Genomic DNA, 18,155 nt, shown 5'->3' with positions numbered 1-18,155 from the left:
CACTGCAAGCTGACAGTGGGGGGCTGGGTTGGTTGCGGGGGGCTGCGAGGATGGGTGGGGAATGGGATGAAGCAGCCACAGGCTGGTACCAAGGCCAGGCTGGCTATCGGCTGTAAGTCGAGGCTGCTGAGGGGTACCCCAGTTCCCAGCACTCCCTCTGTCTTAGCCCGGGCTGCACCCATTTTGGGCTTCCCAGGGGAGGAAAAAAAGAGTAACCGCACACAGAACATCACCAGCAGCCATTGCCCATGGTCTTTATTTTTTTTTTCCAGAAAAGAAAACAACCCACATTTTACATAGTTGGTACAAAAACAAATTTTTTTAAAAATGGAAGAGGGGAAAACCTGCAGCAACAGGAACTGGGGTTCTCGCTGCAGGGACTCCTGCAGGAAATCTCTTTGGAAAGTGTGGCTGGGGGTAACCCCTGAGCCACACACAGCCACCCCGATTATTCCCTCCCTCCAACCCACATCATAAAAATTCAAGAGTTTGACACAAACAAGCTTTGGTTGCTAGCAGTAAACATGGATTACATTCTTCCGTCTCCTCGTAGACAATCTTGGGACTCAAGGCTTTCGCACCAGGGGAGACGCCCTCTCGTGAGGGACATCTTTTTGTTATACATTCAAATGCTCCTGTGTTACAGCTGGACCCTGAGTGTGCAGCCTCATCCGCCCGTGATTCACTGTCCCGTAATGCATAGTGCCCAGCGCCTGCAAGCCGAGCATGGGCAAGGTGGGTGATGATGCAGCGATTTAGTTAATTATTGTTAAGATATGGGAAGAGCCACAATGGCAAATTCAACGAGAAGATGCAAAGCAATCCCATCTTCTGCAATGTGGCTTCCCTATACAGATAAAAATCCCTGTTTTCTTGGATCCCAGTGCCACAACGGCCCTGAGGGAAACCTGAGTGATTCTCTAAGCCATTTGCTATTTGCTTTAGCCTAGGACAGGGATGGTTACAGAGCTCATATCCCCACACAGAGTTGAAAGGCAGAGTATACAGAGAAGATCCTGTCTCCCTGGTCCCTAACCTATTAGATGCTTTGGCTATTTTTTTTACCTTTTTTTTTTCTCTTACGTTTGTAAACAATAATCAAGGAGAATACTGAGAGAAAATTGAAAGATTTACAGAGGTATTTACACACACTAGACAACTAGCAGAAAAATCACCAAACCATTAAACTGGGGGAGAGGGGGGAAAGGTCCTACACGATTCTTCAAGACAGATACAATTAGGGGGGGGCAGCAGTTTCCCCAGCACAACCGAGGTGCCGGGGAAGGCCAACAGCCCCCCCACAACGCGGCAGCGGGACCGAGGCCCAGGCTTAGACACGCAGCCCAGTGCGCTCTATTGCATTTACCCCGTTCAGACAAAAGCCATTTTCCTGAAGCAGTTTTGTATAGATCCCATTGCCAGTCAAGAACTAAAAAGTCCTTCCCCACACCCTCCCAAGAAGAGACCACCACCACCATAAAAACTACTGGAGCAGAGCAGGCAAGCAGCTGGGGAGCCGCTCTCCATCCCCACCAGTGCCAGTGTGCCACAGGGCAGAGCAAAGACTCAGAGGGGTCACTGGGCTCCAGCAGCCTCAGCAAATCCCCCCTGGTGACCCCCATCGGCGAGGATGGAGTAGGTGCTCCCCATCTGTTCCAGCCCTGCTCTACATCTAAACCTATCGCTACCTAAAAAACAGCAGAAACCGCGCCCACGTCCTGACACGCCAGCACAGCAAGATGCCCTCCCTGGGAAGGCTCCAGCCAGCCCCCAGGCTACAAAGTGGAGTGTTAATGCCCCAAAACCAGGGATCCAGTGTTTCCCCCAGCCATCGTAAGTCAGCATTTGGGGGAAGCCAGGAAAGGAGGAGAAAGACGGAGCAGCTGCATCTCCCTTGGACTTGGGTCCATCTTGGCACCAGGTCCCTCATCCTAGGGCAGCCAGCCCTTTGCTTGAGGACAAGTTATAGGGCAGGGGACTGAGGATAACCCTCAGGCTCCCAATGACCTCCCTGTCTGCTCTTGCCATGTCCCCCTGAATGGGCTGGGACCCCCTGAAGAGGGGCTGAGACCCCCATCCTGGCTTTCCAACCCCCAACCACTACAGCATGCTGCTGGGAGCCTGTGCGACACCCCAGCCCGAGGGCAACGGGAGGACTTGGCGTGGGGCGGACTGGAGCGGTCCCATTGGGAGGGCAGATAGAGGACGTGTGAGCGTAAACAGGAGAGAGAAATGGAGGACAGTCCTCAAAAGCCACCAGGCTGGGAGAAAATCTGGAGTTGGGGAGCCGACACGGGCTCTAGCAGCTGTTCCCTGCCCCGTGGCACTGCCTGGCTTCTCCATCCCCGCACACGGATCTACAGACCCAAATTCCTCCTCAGTCCATGGGGAAGGGAAAGAGACTCTATTAAAATACAGTTAAAAAGAAAACAAATCCCAAACATACCAAAAAACACAACTGAAAAGCTCAACATGTCAGTCCACCTAGCGAACATCCAGTGAGGTAGATCTACACTTCCAATACAAACTTCGTCATGTCTTTGTGCTGTTAGAAAAAACCCTCCTCTCTGTCCAGCACTGGGCTACAGAGGCATTTTATCCCTGAGATTGCTCGAATACCTGAGAATAAGTTGCAGGAATTACGTCCTTTCTCTTTTTTTTTTTCTTTTCTTAAAGATTAAAATATACAAAAATACAAAAACAGAATATTTATATTAAAAAAAAAAACAAAACAAAACCCAAAAAAGACGACAAACAAACCCAAAGATACGTCATTCACGCACGTCCTAGTGCAGGTTTCACTTGGCGTTGGCTTTGGCACGGACGAGGGGGCTGCCCCGGGAGAAGGGCTGTCCACCGGGGCCAATAAATAAAGGCAAGACTTGGTGGGGCCGGTGGGGAGGGAGGACAGCAGCCACTAATGACCTGGGACACCCATTTCCTCTGCCCCTGGGGAGGCTCTGCCCAGGAGCCATCGGTTTCTGGAGCGTGGGATGGGCAGAAGGAGTAGAGGTGCTTTTTTGTCCTGTGTGGGTTTGATCCAGAGCCCGTGGGAAGACCCAGGCAGTCTGGTGTCTGGATCAAGCCACGGGTGGATCCGTGTGAGCCCCGGCTGGGCTGCGCACACAGCTTCCGAGGTAAACGCTGCCAGCAACATCCCCGTGAGCTGGCTCTGCCCTATGGCTGGTGCCCAAGGCTTAACGAAGAGTATTTCTGCTCCATGAAGCCCTCCTGCTCCCTGGCTCCACATTTCAGAGGCAGGGAAAAGCCTTAGAGGGGAAGAGCTGGCTGCATAAACCAACTTTTGCTCTCTGGGCTGGCACTTGGGAAGGCTTAGGGGGAAAAGAAAGAAGTGTTTTCCTTTTGACTTGATTTCCCCCAAGCTGCAGCTCACTTGCCGCTCATGGGCTGCATTAGCCCAGCCCCGAGAGATGCCCCATTTCCTTCCAGACTAAGCCCAAATCTGGGCTCTGCTGGTTTCAGCAATGGGGCAACCACAGAAAAACTGCAAACCCTTGGACTGATCTGCAAGTGAGAAGCTGTGAGGAGCAGAAGGACCCGTGGGGCCAGCCCACGGACATCTCCCTGGCACTCTGCAGCCAGGCTTCCCCCCTTGGCCTCCCTCCTTGGGGCAGAGAGGGACAGGGCAGGCGCAGGAGCGGGGCCACTGCAGCTCATCCAAGCTGTGCCGGAGCCTGTTTGAAGCTCAGGACAACAAGGAGCCCTGAGCTCCTCCCTGAGATGTTGCTTCTCTGCTCCTCCTCCCAGACACACTACTGCCTGGCTTCATTCAGGAAAAGAATAAAGATGAATCAAATATAGAGATTTTTTTAGCTGGAAGAGGTGTGTTGGGTGCTGCCTCCCCCTATTTTTGGAACGAGCCATCCCGATTAAAGCAGGGCTTTCCCCAGGCTGGGAACAGGGGAAAAAAGCTCCGTGCAGAGACACCAGGTCCCCACCGTTAGCACTGCTGTCTTCCCTCCCCGGTCCTTCACCCTGCCCTCCCTCCTCCAAGCCCCCACGGCTGCCCATTGCCTTGCCAAAGCCTCTTCATCCTGGTGGAAGCCCCCCCTCCCCACCACACTCCATCATTCCCGGGTTTCGGGGAGGAGGGCCGAGCTGTGCATGTCCTCCTCCTCTCGGAAGTAGGCAGGTTTTCCCTGGGAGCTGGGGGACTGCTGTGCTTTCGCAGGGCAGTTGGCGACCATGTGGCTGATGCTCTGGCAGAAGTGGCATTTCTTGGGCTGCGGCGGGAGCTTGCACTCTTTGGCATGGTGGTCCAGACCACCGCAGTTGTAGCATCTGCGGGGCAGGAGGAGAGAGATTCGAGGAGAAACAAAATGAGGTGGGATGCTGCTGTGGCTGTGCCTGGGGCCATCTGGCTTCACAGCCAGAGCTGGGCTTAAAATGACCTGGCTGCGGCAGGGATGTGGGGTCTCTTTGGGGGCGGATGGTGCCCCTGGGTTTGGTCCCCGCAGAGCCCCAGCTGCAGTACAGCTGGTTTGGACCTGGCACAGTGGTGCTGCTGGTACCCAGGAGATGGCAGCAAACCCCCACACCGAAACCGAGCACTTGGGGACAAAAATCGGGGATGTCGGGGGCTTCCACCCCTCTGGCTCCATCGTGGTTCTGGCTCCTGTGTCTACATACCTTGCACCCAGGGTCACACGCTACAGACCAAAAGCTTGCGGCAGAGCAGGAACAGGCAATAGGATGACTGACAGCCCCGACCGGGTGAACGGTTGCAGGGACCGTGGCCATAGATGTGGGGACAACCCCAAACATGGCTTCTCTCATGGCTGTACCCTTGCAGCACTCGCCCCCAGGTGCCACCTTCGCACCAGAGCAGTGGGGGCAGAGGGAGCTGCCTTGTGTCCATATTTAAATCCTGCATCGATCTAGAAGGGCCACAAGACTTTTCTCTTCCCTTTTCCTCCCCAATTCCTTTCCAACTAATTTTAAAACCCGTTTGTGAGAACAGCCGAGTAGAGCGGGCAGCATCCACTGGGAAAGCTGGGATGAGGGAGACAGCACTGGGCTGCCAGGATGGAGAGGATGAGACAGGAGAGGGGGGATGAAGGGCTGGCTAGAAACTCGCCCCAGGGCTCCCAGCCTCACCGTGGGAGACGCTGCCAGGACGTCCGGCCATTTCCTTCCCACAAGGAAGGGTTTCTCTTCGAGAAAATTACCCCTGCCCAGCGCGGCTCCCCCAGACGAGGGCAGCGGCCGCCCGGGGTGTCCCTGACCTCTGCCCTTTGGCTGCTGGTTTGCTGCCCTTTCCCCACCAAGCTGCATCTGCCACTCATTAACCGCCGAAGGAAGCCACTTTCCCAGAGGAAGGGTCGCTGCCTGCCCCACTGGACCTGAGCCCGTCCCCATGCCGCAGGCAGGGTGCCAGGCAGCTCCTGGTGCCCGCAGGGCTTGGACCCTGCCCTGGATCAGGCCCTGGCCACCCCTTACCGGTCTCCTTTCGATCTGCGTTTCTGGAGGCTCTTGCCCTTGGGTCTTCTCTCGCTGCCGATGCAGAAGACACCCCCCGGGCCGGTCACCCGGATGGACTCCAAACCTTTGGATGACTTCTTGAAAGTGAACTCAACAGCTTCACCCTCCTTCAGGCTGCGGAATCCCTCCATGTGGAGCTTGCTCTGGGGAGGGATGGGGAAAAGACAGGGGTCAGTACCAAGTCAGGGTGTCCACTGGATGCACAACAAGCCCCAGCCCAGAAAACACCTCCCCCGTTGCACAAGAGCTGACAACGACCCCCCATGCCTGCCCCTTGTGAGGGGATGGACATCAGGGACCAAGCTTGACCAGGCACCTTCGTCTCCCTAAAATCTCTGGAGCCGCATTTGATAACGCAGACCCTTCAGTGAGCTGAGGCACCTGGCCAAGTGGGGCTCACTGGTTTGGGAAGCAAAGGCCGGCAGAGCCAGCTCTGCCCCAAATTTCAGCAACGTTTGCTGCAAAACGCTGGCTCTCAGCACTGCAAAACAGCCCCCTTCTCCCACCCAGCCCCATGCTGCAGGGCGAGACCTGCCCCTACGCCTCCCAACACCCAGGGCTGGGGATGCTTGCAGGGAGATCCAAAATGTCATTTAAAAGACAAAAGGATCTTGAGGCTTTGCACAGGCACGTGCAACCCTGCTCATGGCAGGAGCCGCAGCAAGAGCAGGAGGCTGGAAGTCCCAGCCAGCCCCCCTGCACTGCAGCCCCCTCGCTGCCCCTCACCTCGGTTCAAGCCCTTTAAATGCCCCCAATAATTAATTAAGTAGCTGTTTGGCCCCAGATCGTCACCACTGGGGGCATCGCCTGTCCCTCCCAGGATTGCCACATCAGTCATCACTGTACAACCAAATTTGGTATTTCAGACCCAGACTGGGGAGGGGCGTTGTGAGATGATAGAAAAAACCACTCCACTTTTATGAGCTCTGTCCATTTTAACAGAACAAATTCATAAGGAGCCGAGACGGGCAATGCAGCCGGTGCCTCTTGCCCAGATGCCAGCAAGGACTGCCATGAGCATCACTGCCTGCTCCGCCGGACCAGGATCGTCGCATCCCAGGCAGTGATTTGAGCAGGGTCTTTCACTCAACTTTGTTAGCGGAGCCCAAATAAGTGTGAGCAAAGAGTTAAGGGGGATTTGCTGGCAGAGGGAGGAGCAGCTCCAGCGGGCTGGGGATTCCCAGCAGAGCCCTGTGCGGCTGCAGCAAGACCCTGCATTTATGAATGGAGCATCTCCCCCATTCATGGCCTGGTGTCCCGTCACGTGGGCTGCGGCCGCCCATTCTTCCCACACCGAGCCTCTGCGTGCATGCTGCCCAGGGATGGACAGGCCAGTTCCCCTTTTCGTTCCCCTCGTCCGCCCCCAAATCTCCCCAGGACCCTCATGGAAACACCCCATGTAAAAGCAGGAAGGGAGGAAATGGAGTTATTGGGGTTTAGGAGTGAATTTCTTTTTATGGTTCTTGCAAGACCTCTGTGTGTCTCTGGGCACACGAGGGAAGTGGGAATGCAGTAGAGCTTGAGGAACAAACCTTGAGGCCCCTTTTTCTGCTGCTTTTCCCCCTGCTTCTGTGCCTGGGGGCCAAGCTCCAGGTGGGCCAGACCCCATGGGCTGGGCCAAGTCACCAACATCCACATGGTCCATTTGCCCCCTGGGACAGGGTCAGGGCGGTCTGGATGGGATTGCCAGAAACCTTTGCTCTCTGACCTGCTCCTGCTCCCAAAAGGGAGCCAAACCATGAGCTGCGAGGTCCACAATGACAAGGATGCAACAGGAGCTCAGCAGCAACCTCTGCCCACCCAGGGCTGGTCTGGGCAGTCCCATCAACACTTAACACAGGCGAACACCCTGCCACACTCAGCGCAACGGCCAGACACTGCTCCCAACCCCAACTTGGCTTTCCCCCAGGGCTGAGCATCACTGGGAGGATGCTGAGCATCACCCAAGCAGGAGCATTGTGTCCAAAGCAGCTGCCAGCACAACACAGGAGGTGCCTGGCTCAGCCTTGGCACCTCAGGGTCGGCCACCCACCCTGCCCCATCCCCAGCATGCTGCCCCACCAGCCTCCTCAAGACCCTCTGTATGAGCCAGTTTAGGAAATGGGGGCCGCCACCGACAGCAAATTTGTCCCACTCCAGCAGCAGCATGGCATTTCGGGGGTGAGAAGGAGCTGAGCATCACTCCATGGCGAGCATCACTCTGTGGCACAGGAGGCAGCTCCGGAGGCAGGGGACGAGAACCAGCCACCTCCCACAGATCCTTATCGGGGTGTTCACAGCCCCAGCCAGCCCAGCTGTGTTTACACTGCAGAGATGAAAACTCCCAGGCGCTCAGCCCCAAGCCCGGGGACAAAGCCGAGCCGTGGCGGGGGGGACCCTGGCGCACAAGCTGGGCTCCCCCAGCACAGCCCACGCCTTGGGCACCATCACTCGTGAGCAGCCAAACTGCTGTACCCCCAGTGCTGGGGGATCCAGCTCCTTCCCCCCGTGAGCCATCCATTACCCCCATTTAAAGGAAGAGGAGGGCTGGGGCAGAAGCTGCTGCAACATGATGGGGGAAACGATTTATTTTCCAGGAGCGGGTGAGGATGACAACCGCCTCCCCGGCCCCCTCCGCCAAAAGGCCAAAGGAAACGCCCTCTCCCCGGGGAAGAAGGGGGGGCAGCAGCCGGGGCACCCCAGCTCTCCCCCCGCCGCAGCCTTTTGATGTGAGCTGCAGAGTGGCTGGTGGTCCCTGCGCATCCCCCCTGCCCCCTTCCCAAAACACACACATTGCTGGCATTCCTCTGTTATCAGATAGGTAATCAAACTGCAGCCCATTGAATTAGCTGCATACCTCCTGCATCTGAAAGGAAGGGGCCCAGAGCCCCTGTCCCACACCACACACAAAGCCGGAGCCTTCCCAGGCCTCCACACACACACACACACCCCCAAAAAAATAAAGAGAGGAAGGGGGGGATTGGAGCGAGCCGGGGATGCTGGGGATGAGGGGGAGCGCAGGGGAGGGCCAGGGCCGGGAGCCACCGGCCAGCGAGAACAAAGGGCCGGCGGCAGCCGCGCTCCCGCTGCCCAAATTCCAGGAGTTCCAGGCCACGGAGGGGGGAGGAAGGGTGGCCAGCATGGCCGCGGCCCTCTGACCCCCTGCAGCCCCTCCGCGCATCAGCCCTGCACCCAGCTCGCCCGCTACAGGAGAGCCGGCTCTTGCCCATCGGGTGGGGGGTTTGGGTGCTGTGGCAGAGCAAAGGGGTCAGTCTTGGAGGGGTGGTTTTGGTACAGGGTGGGGGTGTAGGGTGACCCTGGGCTCCCTCTGGCTTGGGACCACAAAGCATTTTCACCCTCATAATAAAACTGTTTTAAAGCATATCCTAGCACAAGGATTTCACTTGTCATCATTAGGGTCCAGAGTTCACCAGTGGGATGAGGAACAGAAGCAGCACTGGCACTGCTTCACCCAGCTCTCTGTGGACCCCCAGGCCCCAGGACCCTCACCAGGTGTCACAGCAGGCACCTCTCCGCTATTCTGTCACCCATCCTGCACCCCAGCAGCTCCGCGGTTATTTACAGCAGACAAAGATGCAGCACATGAGCAGCTGCATGCTGCCCGCTGCCCACCGCCCCCACGGCACTGGCTGTCCCTCACCCTCACCCATTCCCCCTTCCCCACCTGCACGTGGGTGCCTTCATCCCTCTTCTTCCTCCCACCCAAAAAATCCCTCATCACAGAGCTCAGCATTAGAGTTGCTTCCCCATCCCTGGGGTCACACCATGGAGAACCCCAAATCTGGCGGCTGCTCCCCAAATGGCTGGGCTCTGGTTTGCCCTCACCCCACCAGGCTCTGGAGAGGCTTGGCCAGCCCCGGGGTCACCATTGTCCCCGCGGCCTCCCCAGCATGACACAAGGGGACGTTTATTCCCAGCCAGCCCCGGCCACTCAATCAAACCATCTTTGTGTCCGGAGGGGCCTGGGGCGGAGCGGCCGCTGCACCTCGCCTCTTGCCAGCGCGGGAGCATTGCAGCCGTTTAAACTTAAATCCCTTGGAAAACAAGCTGGGTTGGGATGCTGGGTTAAAAGTGACTGCGGGAACACGAGCAGCGGTGCTGAGCTGTACCAGGGATATGGCCAGGTCATGTCCCGAGTGTTTCGGGCAGCCTGACCCCACTGCAGCCAGTCCCCGTGCCTCAGTTTCTCCCACTCCACAGATGTGAAGCAACCCATGGGGGTCAGGGAAGGTGGACCCCCCCTGGCAGGTCCCAGCATTGGGCACATGGATTGCTGAGACCCTCAAGGGTCACTGCACTCTGTCACTGCACCCCACCTTTGCCTGCAGGCTGGGGGTACCCCAACTGTGGTCTCCTCTGCTCAGCCTGCACCCACAATAGTGCCCAGGGCACCCTGGCCACCGTGCTCCCCCTTTCACCTCTGCACCCCTCTGTCCCCCCAAGCTGCAGTATCCCTGTCCCCCAAATCCCTTGTTTTGTGCCACCAGCCCCATGCTGCTGCTGGCCAGGCTGCAGGGCAGCCCGCAGAGACCCTGCGTCCCGGCCACCTTTGCCCTGCCACGACCCCCAGGGACCCATCCTGGGGGGACACGCACATCCCCAGGGGAGCTGCCCCAGCCCATAGCCACTCCCGGCCCTGCAGGACTCATGTTTGGCACAGACAGTGCAGAGCAGCCCTTCCTTGGCTCCTGCGTCAGAATAAGAGGGCATGCAGGGGGTTGATGCTCACCCAGTTTTTTGGGGCACAGCTCTGATTGTGACCCGGCGATGCCATTGCTATCCCACTGGGACGGGGCAGCCCCAGCCCAGCTCCGAGCCCTGTTCCAGCAGAGCACATCTCCTCTTGCAAACAGCCCCCAAAGCAGATTTTGGCAGGGTCAGACTCCGCCAACACGGAGCGGTGACCCAGGCCCCCATGCCACAGCTCAGCTCCCCACCACCAGCCACGAGGCCAGCAGGGAAACCTCCCTTTGCCTTCACAGCTCGTGTCTGGATCCATCCCCAAGCAGAGCCCTTCCCTCTCCCCAGACCACACAGCAGATCTTTCCTGGTGCCAGCAGCTCAAGCGCCAGGGACTGCGCTGCTGCTATTTTCGAGCTCATGGGTGTACGGCTCAGAGCAGGAATCGCCCCGCGGTCCATTCCTGCAGCTCAGCCCCTGTGCGAGCGGCTGGTGGATGCTGCTCCCTCAGCTCCGGGGGCTTAGTGCAGAGATAAAGAGGGTGATGCCTGCAGGAGCCCAGCGGGGAGAGCACAGGGGGTTTAACAAAACATTACCAGGGCTTTCCAGTCCTTCTACTGTCATCTGGAGCAATATCCCCAAGGGTTTTTTCCCAATTCAAGTAAAATCAAAATAAAGCCACAGTCATGCCAAAGTAACTACATTTGCTCTTAATTTTCCACCGTAAGCCAGCAAAATTAAAGGCTAGATACTAATTCTGGAGGGGAAAAAAAAAAAAAGTATCTTCCAAGGAGTTTAACCCATCAACTACCTGCCCTTAATCCACACCTTCAGCTCCTTCAGTTGTACTTTTCCCCACCCTGAGGGTGCTAAACCCTCCCGCGCATCCCAGGAGGCAGCTAATTAGGATTAGCTCCTGCATATTAATTTTATACTCCCATATTAAAGCAGGAGCACGGCCGGGAGCAGCAGCGCACCTTCTGTCCGTGATTTCAGCTTCATCCTACTTATTCTTAGGACGAAGTAAACAGGGAAAAGGAAACACTGGAGCCGGGGGCGGCAGGGATAGGGGCTCACCAAGCCAGCGGCTCCATCCCAGCCCTCCCCGGCAGCGGGAGCAATCCCATTCATTTGGGCCGTTTTATCTGGGAGACCATTTAAGGGTGTTTTCTCTCCCTGCCCCTCGCCCTGGGGCTGAGAGGGGGAGCTGGGGGAAGGGATGTGCCTGCAGCCATCAGTTAATCTTTAGACAGAGACAGGAGGCTTTTTTTGTGTGCGTCTTGAGGGAGTTTCAGGGGTTGAATAAAGCCGCTCTCTTTCACATTTGCTATCAGGACGTGGGACACAAGCGGTGCGATACAATTTTATTCCACTAGTTATTAAAAACAAACAAACAAACAAACAAAAAACCAACAAAGAAACCGCTCCCAGCCCTCTCCCCGCCGAAAGGAGAGATGCCGACCTGCGTTTCTACCCCTGGGGCTCCCCTCCCCAGGGACACGCGTAACCCTGCTGCTCCCGGGTCCTGCAGCCACCCACGCCGGCACCTCGGGGTGCCCACCCAGCACTGCGGGGTGACCCTGGTCCCGGAGAGCAAATGCAGGAGCAATGCACATGAGAAAGCAGAAAAAACCTGAGGTATTAAATGTGTCCTGTGCCTCTGAGCATCACAGGTCCAACGCACCAACGAAATCAAACTGCGGCTCTGAGCGGGTTCCCCCTTCCCATCGCTGCCACCCCAGCTCTGCACAAACCAAATCCCTGCAGCTGGATCCTGCCCTGCACCCCAGCCCAGGGGAAAGGCAGCAGGGGACCCACGGGAAGGCTGGACCCTGCTCCCCGATAGAGAAATCCTCCCTTGTGCTCCTGCCTTTGCTCTCCTGCACGGTCAGGGATCGAGCTGCCTCCAAACACATGATTTTTTTAAGATCTCACATCACACTTGCATCTTGGCTGGCTGTCCCTGGCCCCGCACAAGAGGACAGCACAAGCACAGGTGGGCAACAGCCCAGGTCTGCTCAGCCAAAACCCACGGCCGAACAGCAGCCGTCAGACCCCTCCACCCCATCCCCTGCCCCGCCGAGTGGGGATAGAGCCCTGCCGCCGACCCCAACACCCACGAGGCTCCTGGGGACGGCAAGCACCCAGGGGACCGTGGGGGGACTGAAGCTCCCCCATGCCCACACTGCCCTGGGCACTCAGGCAGGGCAGGAGTGCCAACATCCCAGCTCCAGCATGTCAGACCACAGGCACAGCCTTACGGCCCCGCAAGGACACGCGAGACCACATCACTGAGATGCCATGGAACACACTGCGGCCACGGCAGCCGCAGGGTCCCAGCAGTGCCCAGAAGCTCTCCTTGCCAAAGTCATGAGAAAGAACAAAAAAAAAACCAACAAAAAAAAAGCGGCTAACATTGCCTTCATCAAGGATTTAGACCCGTTGGCTTGAAGAAACACTTGCAGACACAGAGCCGAGCTGTGCAGAGCAGTGGTTCCCAGGAGCTGGGCAGCCCCTTCCCCTCTGCTCTCAGCCAGGGCTAGCAGGGCCAGGCTTGGGGATGGACCGCAACCCCCAGCCTTGTTGGTTTGCGCTTACTTCTCCTGCTCCAGCCAGCAGCACTGATCCCTGGGGCCACGGGGTGCCCAGATTTCACCCTCTCCCTTTCCCAGTTGCCTGCCCCGACAGCCCCACGCTCCTGTAAGTGATGCCCAGAGCCACCATGCAAGCCCAGGAGCCACATCCCCAGGAGACCACCGCAGCTTTGGGGTCTGCACCAGCCTGATTTCTGCCACTTTGAGACTCCCACCCTTTCACGGGTGCTGCTCAGCCCTTCGCCTCCCCGGGGAGGACCTGCTCCACTCTTCCCTGCTTCATCCCCCCTGTCTCTCTACAGCCCCCAAATGAATCCATCTCCAGTGTCCAGGGGAGGCATTTGAACCCAAATGCCTCATTTTTAGCTCACAATGCGAGGGAAAGGCAGCCCCGAGGAGCCCTGTTAGTCTCCTGTCCTGCCGAGATTTTAATCTCTTTGTGATCAGATAAAGGGAGAGGGAGATGGAGACGCGCTCCCTGCAGAGAAGGGCCATTCAGACCTGGTTCCTGTAATAAAGTGATTTAATAGATCTAAAGAGGCCAATTCCCTTCTTTCTCCCACAATTACTTCCTGTGGGTCATCATTCACATATGTAAATGAAGAGGGGAAGGAGTGGGTTATGGGGGGCTCTGGGGTGTTAGACTCCAATGGCTCATTTGGGGCAGGCGGTGGGTGCTGGGTACAGCCCCGAGTCCGGCACCCTGAGCCCAGCACCCTGAGCCCTGAGTCTTGTTCTTCCTGGCTGGTGCTGGCTTTTGCCCTCCCAGGCCTGACTCCCTCCCCAGGGAAGGGAGCCAGCACCGGCTCTCGGAAGCATCCAGATGCTGGGATGGGGAAAGCATCGGCAGAAGGGTCCGTTTCCCCACGCACCACCCAAAGGCAGCCAGGCTGGGGTGGGGGTGTGAGTTTGGTCCCTCTCTGAGAGGGTCTGAGGCAGTGCCGGGATGCCCCGCAGTGGGGGAGCAACCGGCATCAGCCCCGGCTCTTTTGCTGTGGGCGAGCAGCGATTTTGTGCCACCAGCAAGAGGGGCAGGAGGTGAAGCCCGACCTGGAGAAGAAAAACCCGACATCAGCCCAAAGCTGCCCCTCTTCTGGTAGTGCAAAACCCCTCACTGGGATCACCCTGCCCTTCACTGCGGCAGGGGAACCACCCACACACTGCCCCTTTGCTACCCAAAATAACTCGCTTTTACCCAGCGTTCACCATATTTCCTGAATGCAGCAAGCCCTGCACACGGAAACCCATGGCTCCTCCGGCCCCGGAAAATGGGGGACACCGGGAGGCTGCACCTCTCCTGGGCGGTGGGATGCTCCAAGCAGAGACATCCCAGCTAATTCTCTTTTCCTGCAGGAATGTGAGCAAAAGCAATCAGGAAACCAGACTGTCTGGGGGTAATAAACCCCCAGGAGAAGGGAGGGAGTGCGGGAGGCTTCCCCCACAGGCACTGGGTCCTGCTGTGCCACGCTGAGATGCAAAGACCCGTTTGCTGTCTTGAGAGCACCAGGATCTCCGTTTTCCCTGGCTGATTCGGAGCCCTTGCCTCCAAACCCAGCCACATTTCTGGCCCGGGACAGTAGCTCCTACCAAGGTGCTTTCACTATGCCGCAGCTGAAGGAGGGATTTGCTTCTCCCTTGGTCATCATTCCCTTGCCAAACCACTGTAGCTCTGCCTGCAGGAGCCACTGCCCCATGGACAGGGGGTGAAAGACCCCTGGGACCCCCTAGTCCCAGGAGCCATGCACAGCCCTGGAGCGCAGTCCTGTGCCCCCAGCCCATCAGCAGACAATGGGACAGACCCTAATTTGGGGGGATTTGGGTCATGGAGAGCAGCAGCCACTGAAGCCAGCTGGTCCAGGAGCTCCCTGGAGCCGGCACACATGGCACCACCATGCTGCCTCGGGCCAAATCTCATTCCCAAGCGTACCCACAAAACCATTTGTGTTTGCTCCAGAGATGCCTGAGCCCTCTTCGCTCACGTTTGCTTCGCTCTGCAGCCCCGACGGCTGCTGCTTTCCCGGGGTGAGGGGCCACAGCCCACACTCATCACACAGACCTCTTTCCACGCAAACCAGTACCGAGCCCCACATCTCTCTCCCAGCACCGACCCGGCGGCCCTGATTTGGGCACCATTTCCAAACCCATTCCCCCCAGCCCCAAAATGGGGTTCCCCAGCAGATCCTCCCCCACGACCTGGGGTGGGTGGGTGGGTTCAAGCAGCCACAGCCCCGAAATGGGGTCCCCCAGCAGATCCTCCCCCACGACCCGAGGAGGGTGGGTGGGTTCAAGCAGCCACAGCCCCGAAACTACGACTTCTCTCGGCGCAGGATCACCGACACGCACAGGTCTTCCCTCTCAGCAAGGCACGTGTGGATCAAATCCGGACATGAGGCTGTCAGTATGGTACAGGATTCATAGGGGACACCTGCACGACCCCGCACGCCTTTGTGCCAGCGCAGCCGAAAAAAGGGGCCCGGGCAGAGATTCATCCCGCCCCGGGATGAGCCACCGGCAAGGGAAAGCCCAGTCCTGCATCCCTGCATGGCTCAGGGCTCCCAGGACCCTGGACCCAGGGGAAAACGATCTCTTCCCCGCGTCCCCCCGTGGGGTGAGTCACGTCCTCGCTCCGGCACATCCCGCTCAGCCCCACGGGCACCTGCTCCCCCGGATCGGGCCCCGAGGGGGTCCCCAGGGAACCAGGATGGGAAAATGAAATCTCTCCGGGATCGGCTTCCAGAGCCGCTCTCCGGAGAGGAGACCTGGTCTGCGGCGGGGTGAGCGGCCGTGCCTGCCCTTCGCCACCCGCCCCGCTCCGGGGAAACGAGCCCGGTGGGATCCCGGTTCCCCCAGATGGGAGGGGGGGGAGCCACGGCCTCGCGTGGAGGCGGCATCCCGGGGGGGGAGGTGCTAGGGGTTGCACCCCCTTCCCTCCCCAGGACCCCACGCGGGATCCGGCCCAGTACCTGGTGCACGAAGACATCGACGGGGGCGTCCAGCGTCGCGCCGCCCTTGGCGGTCATGGAGAGGAAGCCGAAGCCCATGCGGACATTGAACCACTTACAGATGCCGGAGCCGTGCAGCGGCTGGGGCTCGTTCTCGGCCTTGGGCGAGTCTCCGGCCGGTTCCTCGCCCGGCTTCGCACCTGGGGAGAGACCCACCGAGCCGCTGAGCCGAGGGGCTGGGGGAGCCGCGGCCACCCCCGCTCCGGCCCAGCCGCCCCGCACCCAGCCGGGCCGCCCGCAGCAGGAGCCCCAAATCCTGCCCGGGTTCCCCAGGCTGGAAAAGGCAAAATAAAACAAAACAAAATAACCAACAAGAAAACCCCAACAACAAAAAAAACCCCAACCAACAAAACCACCAAAACAAAAGCAAACCCCACCCCAAAACTCTTCCAGAAAAGAAACCAAACAGAGCCGTCGGCTCTGCTTCCACGTGTGCGTGGGGATCACCCCGGGAGCGGGGGGAAAGGAAGACAGCTTCTGCCGGCACGACCCGGGCGGTGCGTGGGGTGGTGGCCTTAAATCCGTTCTCCCCTCAAAAAAAGGTTAAAACGAAAAAAAAAAAACCAAAACCAAACCCAACCCTCCCCCCAAAAAACAAAAATAATTAAAAAAAGAGCACAAAAAAGGGGAAAAGTCCCCGAAAACCAACCCGAAATCCCCCTGCCCCCAGCAAGCCACGCTGGAGAAAGTTTCTCCCCTGCCGTCAGCATCCCCCCGCTGCACGGGGAAACACCCCCCCCCCGCTCCCAAACAGCCCCAGCAGCCGCCACCGGCCCCAAACTTCTGGGCTCACCCTGGGGCTGGGAAAAAAAAACAACAAACCACCAAATAAATCCCCCCCCGGACCCCCCCAGAGCTGCGGCGGGGCAGCGAGGCCACGCCGGGCCCGGCCTCGGTGCTGGGGCGCAGCAGGGCTGGGTGGGCCGGGGCCGGGGCGGGGGGACCCTGCGCCCCCCGGCCGGGCTCTGCCGCCGTTATTAATAATCGCGGAGCCGAGGCGGGCTGCGACAATAATATAACTTAACCTGCAAACTGCTGGTTGGAAACAGACCCCATCCCGACACTCGCTTGCAAATTCCGAGTTGTGGCTGTTACCGCCTCCTCCCTCCTCCTCCTCGGCCAGCTTTGAGGGTATCAGCCCAGCCAAAAAAAAAAAAAAAAAAAGGAAAAAGGGAAAAAAAAAGAACCAAAAAAAAAACCCTCAGCAAAAAAACCCCAGCTTAGACCCCGCCGGGAGGGAGCCGGGAGAGGTTTGACTCCATCTTCACTCCAACAATAGGGGTGGGAGGGAGCGGGAGGGTTTTTTCAAAGGCTCCCAAATTCTCGCAGACAATAGCAGCCCCCGCCGCCCCCGCCCCCCCAATCCCCCCCCATCCAGGACCCACCCGCGGGGCCGGGGGGCGCCGGGCCCCGCTCCGCCATCCCGCCCCCACGTGATCCTAATTACCCCCCCCCCCCCCGTTAGCGACACATTCCGGCAGGGATTTGGGGGGGGGGGGGGTTTGACCCCCCACTTCCCCCCCTCCACTTAGGGGCGACGCCACCTGTCAAGGGAAGACGTGACCCCCCGGGGGGTGAGGAGGTGGGACCCGCGAGGACTGGGGGGGGGTTTCCACGTCGGTTCTCCGCAACACCCCCACCCCCAGCTGCCCCCACGAGCGGAGCCACCTGCGAGCCACGGCCCGTTCCCCGCGACATGGCGGGGCGGGGGGAACCGGGACCGGGCCGGGGCACCGGGTGGGGGCCGGGGGCGGTTTCCCAGGACATCGGGGTCTTCCTGCGCCCCCAGACCTATCCCGCGTCCCGCGAGTGGGGCGTGCAACCCCCGGGGCCATGGAACCCCCAGGACCATGCAACCCCCCCAGGGGCCTTGTCCCCCGCGGGCCCGGCGGCACAGGCTGCCCTCCGGCGGCGGGGAGGTGCGGGGGGGATGGGGGGCGGGCGGGGGCCCGTCGCCCCCCGGGCCGGGCGGGGACAAAGGGCGAGTGACCAGCGGCTCCATTTCCGGCGGGCGGACAATGCCCCGCTCCTCCCCGGCCCGTGGGGGCACAGCGCCGCCCGCCGCCCCTCCCGGGAGGTGTGGGGTGTGCGTGGGGGACCCCCGTCCCCAAATTGGGGTGAGCCGGCAGTGCCCCCCATCCCCCTTCGCAGGGAGAGACGTGGGGTGGGATGTTGGGGGGGGGGGGCGTCCGTTTGCGCTGACCGCGACCGCCCCACGAGGGACTCGCCCCGCGTGGTACCATTGAGCGAAGCGTGGCGGGGACACGCACGACACACACAGTGCGCGGCTGGGCACCGCACCCGGGGTGGGGGGGATCCCCCCGGCCCGGTGCTGCCGGCAAAATCCCGCGTGGGGGGGATCCACGACGGCTCCGCC

General features: G+C 59.3%; 1 protein-coding gene across 1 annotated transcript; it reads right to left on the bottom strand.

The window, feature by feature from the left end:
• Positions 1-270: 270 nt before the first annotated feature.
• LIN28A (lin-28 homolog A) lies at positions 271-17,216 on the bottom strand. The gene is made up of 4 exons (XM_064471353.1): positions 16,804-17,216; positions 15,740-15,918; positions 5,461-5,645; positions 271-4,302 (listed from the first exon to the last, which is right to left on the bottom strand). The coding sequence occupies exons 1-4, from the start codon at positions 16,832-16,834 to the stop codon at positions 4,089-4,091; spliced, it is 609 nt and encodes a 202-aa protein (XP_064327423.1). The 5' UTR covers positions 16,835-17,216; the 3' UTR covers positions 271-4,088.
• Between the last annotated feature and the right edge of the window lie 939 nt (positions 17,217-18,155).

The sequence above is a fragment of the Phalacrocorax carbo genome, chromosome 22, assembly GCF_963921805.1.
Source record: "Phalacrocorax carbo chromosome 22, bPhaCar2.1, whole genome shotgun sequence".
Taxonomy (NCBI): Eukaryota; Metazoa; Chordata; class Aves; order Suliformes; family Phalacrocoracidae; genus Phalacrocorax; species Phalacrocorax carbo.
This window is presented reverse-complemented; position numbering and strand designations above follow the sequence as displayed.